General features: G+C 33.1%; 1 protein-coding gene across 1 annotated transcript; it reads right to left on the bottom strand.

Annotated features, from left to right (window-relative positions):
• Positions 1-207: 207 nt before the first annotated feature.
• Positions 208-6,208, bottom strand: LOC114186135 (alanine--glyoxylate aminotransferase 2 homolog 3, mitochondrial-like). The gene is made up of 9 exons (XM_028074164.2): positions 5,854-6,208; positions 5,487-5,717; positions 3,925-4,095; positions 2,603-2,746; positions 1,919-2,098; positions 1,148-1,373; positions 788-901; positions 610-696; positions 208-498 (listed from the first exon to the last, which is right to left on the bottom strand). Exons 1-9 carry the CDS (start codon positions 6,094-6,096, stop codon positions 455-457), a joined length of 1,440 nt encoding a protein of 479 aa, XP_027929965.1. The 5' UTR covers positions 6,097-6,208; the 3' UTR covers positions 208-454.
• Positions 6,209-6,968: the final 760 nt, after the last annotated feature.

The following is a 6,968-nucleotide window of genomic DNA, read 5'->3' as shown; positions in this document are numbered from 1 at the left end:
AAATAAAGGATAAGTCATAATATCATTGGATTCAAATTTAATTGAAAGCATAAAAGAAAAAGAAAAATAAGCAGTTGATGTAACTATGTATTTAAGACTTTGACTGACTTATTTAAACCGACTTTTTGAAATTATTGGTAAGTATTTAGATATTATGGGTCATCCACTTCCTGGGATAACAGTGTGAGATACTATGGGACTAAGCACTCATGAAAAATTTATAGATTTTATACAGTCCAGATAGATGGTCTACTACTTTTGTTTTTGGTTCCAGAGAAACAGTTATTATGACGTTCAATCTCACCACAACTATTGGATACTTCTACATTTCCACGTATAAAAAACGTGAATTTTTTGTGGTGCTATCAGGGAACCAAACGTTTTCTGATGCAGATTGCTTTAACTTAAGGATATAAAATAGAGATTTATTTACACTTGGATCATATTTTAAGCTTCACATTCTGGAAAATGTGTAGTCCATCGCATCCACCACGAAATCTGTAACAATAAATCAAAGCAAAAACACAAACACAGAGGCTATAAGTAATAGAGACTAGTAGTACGATTAATTGATGTTAACGAAAGAGAGGGTTTGAGGCTAAGAGCAACCTGCATCTTCTTTGGTGAAACATAAGGGAGGTGTAATTCTGAATACATTTCCATAGTAGCCACCCTTTCCAATTAGCACTCCTAGTTCTGTGGTAACAACAGGAGTTTATAGATTAGGTAACTCAACCGAAAAATGTGGCTGGAACGAGAAGGCACAATAGAGGGGTTGAAATTTTACCTTTCATTTGGTCCATCGCGTGCAGTGTTTCTTTTGGTGCTGGTGTTTTAAGTTGGCGATCAGTGACAAGTTCCACTCCAAGCAACATGCCTTGTCCTCTCACATCACCAATTACTGCAGAAGAAAAGCATTAGTTTGTTTAGAAACAAAAACCAGATAAATAGTAATAAAGTGTGTTTAAAAGAGCATATTTTTGACATTTCTCATGAAAAAAATTGGTAGAAGGGGAAACGAAAAGTTCCTGGTTATTTTGTGACAGAGTAAGGTCCTCCACTATTCATCGTTTAACTCAACCAAAAATGAATCTATGATTGATCACTAATCTAGAATGGAAAGGATTGAGGAGTGACGAAAGATTACATTCATATTTGTCCTTGAGTGTATTGAGCCTCTCTTTCAAATAGGAACCCACTTCAAATGCATTTTCTTGAAGCTTCTCTTTCTCTATCACTTTTAAAACAGCCAATCCTGCAGCTGTGCAAACAGGATTCCCACCGAAAGTGTTGAAGTAACTTCGGCGAGTCAAGGCCTTCGCAATCTCAGGAGTAGTCACGACAGCACCAAGAGGAAGGCCGTTTCCGATGCTCTGCCCAAAAAAGCAAAATTCAGAAACAAGCCAACAGTGAAGAACAAGAAGCACATGTAAAACAGACAATTAAGTATTTCTATGTTAATAGAATCATAATATTTTGGTAGTTGTAACTTGCATCTATAAGGACTAATGTAAGAATCGTGTTATTTTTTGTTACGAACCCAGGAATTCTACATCTGGGAGTGTAAATAGCGTGTTTGGTTTCAGATTTGGAATCTCCTGTTCACGTTTTGAATGGGAAAAAATAAAAATTATTTTAAATGATTTCAGCTTGGATATATATACACACTAAGACTAATGCTTAAAATTAATTAGATTCATTTTAGAGACAGAGATCTCCCCATTCACTCGAGTCAGGAAATTAAATCACTGATCACAGAGACAACATTAAGATTATTTATCAGCTGTATTGCATCATGTTGGTTCTTGTGAAATTGTTTTATAACAACTTAACAAGTAAACAAAGCTTGCAAATTTTCCAATACGAACAGGCAAGTCAAGATCTTTGTACATGGTAAAGGAGACAAGAGTTAAATTACCTTTGCTATTGTTACTATGTCAGGTACAACACCATGGGCCTCAAACCCCCAGAAATGGCTACCAGTGCGAGCAACACCGCACTGAACTTCGTCGGCAATACAAACACCTCCAGCTCTTCTAACAATGTCGTAGGCAGCAGGTAAGTAACCAGGAGCCATTTCAACGATGCCCCCAACTCCCTATCGTTAACAACAGCAGCATCAACAAATGTCTTCGTTTATCCAATTAGTTGATAAAAGTCAATCAAAGAGATTGATTCAATAAGAAATGAGACTCAACAACTTTGTGGTTTTCAATTTTAGTTAACAACAGAAAAGTATATTCGAAATTATAGAAAATAATGTTTAACACTGTTAATTAGTACATCTACATGAATTGCAGGAATGTAATGCATTTTGTGTCTTTATGATAAGTATTGAATGTAATGCAGGAAGGTCGCACTATACCAACACAAATGAAGCAGATGATTTATGTAAGCTAATTCTTTTAAATTTTATATTAATTTGTTTGTTTTTAATTTTTAATAAATTTGAAATAAATAAATGGAATGTTTTAGAAAGAACAAATTAAGGGAAAAAACCTAATCTAGAATACTTGCCCTGAAGAAAACGATATCATGCAATATCAATATTGTTAAATCAAATTGTTTCATACCAAGATCCGTCTGTGCTTTAACTACATACCTGAATAGCTTCAGATATGAAGGCTGCAACGTTTCCGGAAGTTCCGAAATTGATGATTTCTTGAACATCTCGTACATACTTCTCTCCATCAGAACCAAAAATACCTCTATAAGGGTCTGGGTTTACTGCATGATGAACACCACTCTGTTGGCAGACAAAAATATCAGAAAAACAAAAAGGTTAGGCAAACTTCATTTTCCATTTTAAACTTTTAAAAACGTCTGCTCAGAAGTTAGGTGGCCTTTTGTTAGACTGGTTAGATGTAACGTGACATTTTTATTTTATACTTTGTATCAATTGGAAATAGACTACATAAATTTCAAAAAAAAAAATCAATCAATTGTCAATATAAAATATTGATACTATAAATCACTAATATGTGTAACTTTTGAAGCAGCAACTTCACTTGTCATATTGTGAATGGATGAAAGTTTTCTACTTTTAAAACAACTATTTCATTAAAAAGATGCAACAAAAAATAACAGAACAGAGTATCATATCAATTCATTATGTGTATCAAATGTAATCCTAAGTTTGAAGTGACACGGAACAAATTAAGTAAACTAAAAAAACTACACAGCATAGATTAAAAGGAGAACACTCCAGCCTGGAGGGTATTGCATTTGCATGTGAACTCACATGGCAATTTGCAACAAAGAAGATACTATTTTCCTATATCAAGAAATAAATTATTTCTTGGAAGGGATATATATATATATATATATATATATATATATATATATATATATATATATATATATATATATATATATATATATATATATATACTTTTCATTGAGAACGAACAATACACCACGTAATTGTAATATAATTTGCGTGAAGGGGTCCATGCTTTCATTATCACTAGAAATCATCGTCACGGCACTTTAGTATTAATCCGTAACTAGTTTCCACAAGAAAGTGTTCCAAATACTATCAATAATGAACGGTTCGCTTTCAGGAAGAGCAAAGTCCGTTGCCGTTGCTATCACAAACGTATGCATATAGTTTAGTGAAAGTACAGTTGTGAGAGTAGAGTTTTGGAAAATATAAGAAATAGATAACAGTTTTGTTTTTATAGTAAGAGGGCCACGTAGTTTATGCTAATTTATAATTTTAGTTCTTTTGTTTTAAAATATTATACATTCAAAAGAAAAATAAACAAGTTATCTTTTCCTTTCTTCTTTCATTTAGAAATACGTGCATTCGAAGACCTAGGTCAACTTCGTTCCAAGTGTACCTATGACCTGGAAGGTATTTGATAACAGAAGATTGATTGATAAAAGGGTATGTGTAAAACTTAATAAGAGAGGAATACAAACCTGAATAACATTATATTTCCAGATGCTTTGAGCTGTGGCCCCCATTGTTCCACCACCATTTCCGTGGTAAGAATTCCTTAGAGATATGATGTCATGGGAGCCAGTGTACAATCTTGCTATCAGAATCGCTAATTCGTTGGCTTCCGTTCCAGAATTTGTAAAAAACGCCACCTGCTCATAAAATAGCCAAGTTAATTTTTCTCATCCCAAGAAAATAAAAACACCTAAAAAAATGTTTGAATACAATATTAGGAGTTTCACAAGTGATTATTTAATTAATTATAATACGTTATATTTCTATATAAAACATGCATAAGAATTATGAAAATTTAAATTTGTTATTCTCTATTTTCTATTATATTCTTATTTGTATATGTTCACTCCTTTCTTCGTATCTTTATAACAATTATTTTTATTATATAGTTAAATTAAGTTATTAAACTATTGTAGTCTATGTATTGCTTTTAACACTAACATAAGAAAATCATGATAATTAATTTTAATTATACAAATCTTATCCTAATTTAGGTATTATTTTTTAAGTTAAACAATGAAATACTAAAATAAAGAGGGAAATTGATGAAAGAACTTAGTTGTCATACGAGGATCACATACTCACACGTCTATATCTATCTATCTATCTATATATATATATATATATATATATATATATATATATATATATATATATATTAAAAGTCCAATTGATATAGTACATAGACAGAATATGAGTGATAAAAGAAAGAGTTTGAGTGATGCAATAATTGTATATTTTATTTTTGGCCTAAACCAGAAAAAAATATAATAATAGTTTTCTCCATTAAAGTAACAGATAACCGAGAGTTTTTGTTTTGTCTGGCTTGACAAGACACATATATAGAAAATATGTTTGAGCCACGAAATTTGAAGTCATTATCATATAAATCACCCAACCCACTTCCACAACCTAGTCCCATGATATTAGCATAGAAATTGACAAATAAAACACTTAATTAACGTTACTTGGCGTATTATATGTTTGCTCCATCACATGATCAAAATATGGCTATTTATTTTAATAGAGTTTACTACCGTATTATCTGCTTTTATCTTACTTTTATTTTTTTCTTAGCAAATTATGGCAACAAATTTTATTGCTACTGTAGCATACTTCTTAATCTAGTCTATTGTTAAAAAATTTCATACTAGAGATATTTTCATAAAATGTTAATACATGATTAATTGTGCAAATATTGTCACGAGTAGTAATTACTCAATAATTGGTTGTCATGACACCTGTGTTAATATTTGAATTACCTTACTTTATATTTTTTATGACTTACTCGGAACTTTTAAATGATACTATATCTTAACTAATTATCACAAAAATTTATTGTAAATTATGTCCATATTATTGACGTAAAATATATTGTAATTTATTAAAAAGATATTAACAAGTCATTGGTCGACGGATAAAACTGAACATTTTTCGTAACAAAGCAATGAAAAATGCACTTTCAGTATTTTAAAAAATGAAAAATTAGAAAATCATGGTTTGATTAAGATTAGCGTGTGATATTCACCTTAAGATTACCGGGAAGCTTAGAAACCAAAGCCTGAGCGAAATCTGCTATGGCGTGGTTCAGGTAGAGAACCGTGGAGTGCTGCAAGCGCTTCGTTTGTTCCACGACGGCTGCGACCACATCGGGGTGGCAATGCCCGCAACACACCGTAGCGATCCCTCCGAACGCGTCCACGTACCTTCTTCCCTTATCATCGAACAGATACTGCCTCTTCCCCTCCACCACGTTAAGCTGCAACCTCCAACACACGGTCACACCCCAATTATCAAGTTAGTTAGTTAGATAGGTTAGTTACACTTGCGTAACGGAAAATTAATAACAGGATTGGACACAGTTTACGAGATGATCCGGTGCAGCGCGTCCTCACCGGAGTTTTGTACGAGTGGAGGATCGAAGGGCTGAGAAACTCCCTGCGTTTCGCAAGGATCTCGTCGCCGGTGGGACCAGAGTAGGCCAAGGGAGAGTAGTCGAACGCCGGAAGTTCCTTTGGCGGTGCGATCGCGTCTTTCGTTCTTTCAGCCGCGGGCAGGGAGACTTCCCGGCGGGGGAAGAATCGGCTAGCCGGCGACGTTCGACGAAAGACGAGCCTTGCAGCAAGGGATCCCGTCATATTTTTCGTCGGCGAGATTTTCCGGCGACGCTCACGACGGGGCCTTTACAAAGTGTTGTTTGGGAGAGAAAGAAATTGAGTTGAGAGAGAAGAGGCGAATTTGAAGGGACGAGGGAGCAACGGCAGAGGGTTATATAGGAAACGCAGAAGGGTTGATGACATGGAAGATTGTGATTGGCTGAGAGTTATTGCTGCGGAATTATCTGCGATAAAATCAGGATGTTTATGTTTATTGATAAATTGTGTGATTAAATAAACTAATTATGTTTATGCTATTTAGTTTAACTATTTATTTAACCCCACTTTCTTGGTTGTTGTTTTATCCTCGCAAAAGAGGTTCCAAATTTGGTATTGCGAAAGATCCCATGAATGTAGACTTTGTGATCTTTACACAACTATTTCTTCTCAGGTTCCCTTTGTTTCAAGGAAAAATGAAAGTGAAAAATAATTGACACAGATAGATGACTAGAAAAAAAAAGTATTCCTTTTTATAAAAATGTTAATTTTTATTGGATATATATTTTATTTTCACTTAAATATGAGCATAGAAAAACTAAAAACGTAAAAAAAAGTTTATGTTTTTCAAGATTACTCTCTCGTATTTTTGTCAATAATGAATGTATGGATAAAGTTATTATTTTTTATAATGAAAATTTGTCTTCATTTTTAAGTTATTTTCTCCTTAAAGGAACAAACGTATATTTCGTTGTATTTTAATTCTTTTCCTTATTTCTTTCCCTACATTTTCTTTCATTTTCTTTCTTCTATATTGTTTTTATTTTTCTTTCTTGTAATGAAAGATTAAATATATTTGCAAAAGTGAGACGGAGTGCCTCGAGTATAAATTACTGCCTAATGGTCTTGATTGTTTT

This window comes from Vigna unguiculata, chromosome 5 (genome assembly GCF_037176805.1).
Source record: "Vigna unguiculata cultivar grain cowpea cultivar isolate G323 ecotype 2 chromosome 5, ASM3717680v1, whole genome shotgun sequence".
Classification (NCBI taxonomy): domain Eukaryota; kingdom Viridiplantae; phylum Streptophyta; class Magnoliopsida; order Fabales; family Fabaceae; genus Vigna; species Vigna unguiculata.
Note: the sequence above shows the minus strand (reverse complement) of the source record. Positions and strands in the feature narration are given on the sequence as shown.

Coding starts and splice junctions, on each gene's coding strand:
- LOC114186135 (XM_028074164.2), bottom strand. CDS start 6,096: ATGACGGGATCCCTTGCTGCAAGGCTCGTCTTTCGTCGAACGTCGCCG. Junction 4,096..5,486: donor AGCTTCCCGGTAATCTTAAG/GTGAATATCACA, acceptor TTTTATGAGCAG/GTGGCGTTTTTTACAAATTC. Junction 697..787: donor CGCGATGGACCAAATGAAAG/GTAAAATTTCAA, acceptor TTGTTACCACAG/AACTAGGAGTGCTAATTGGA.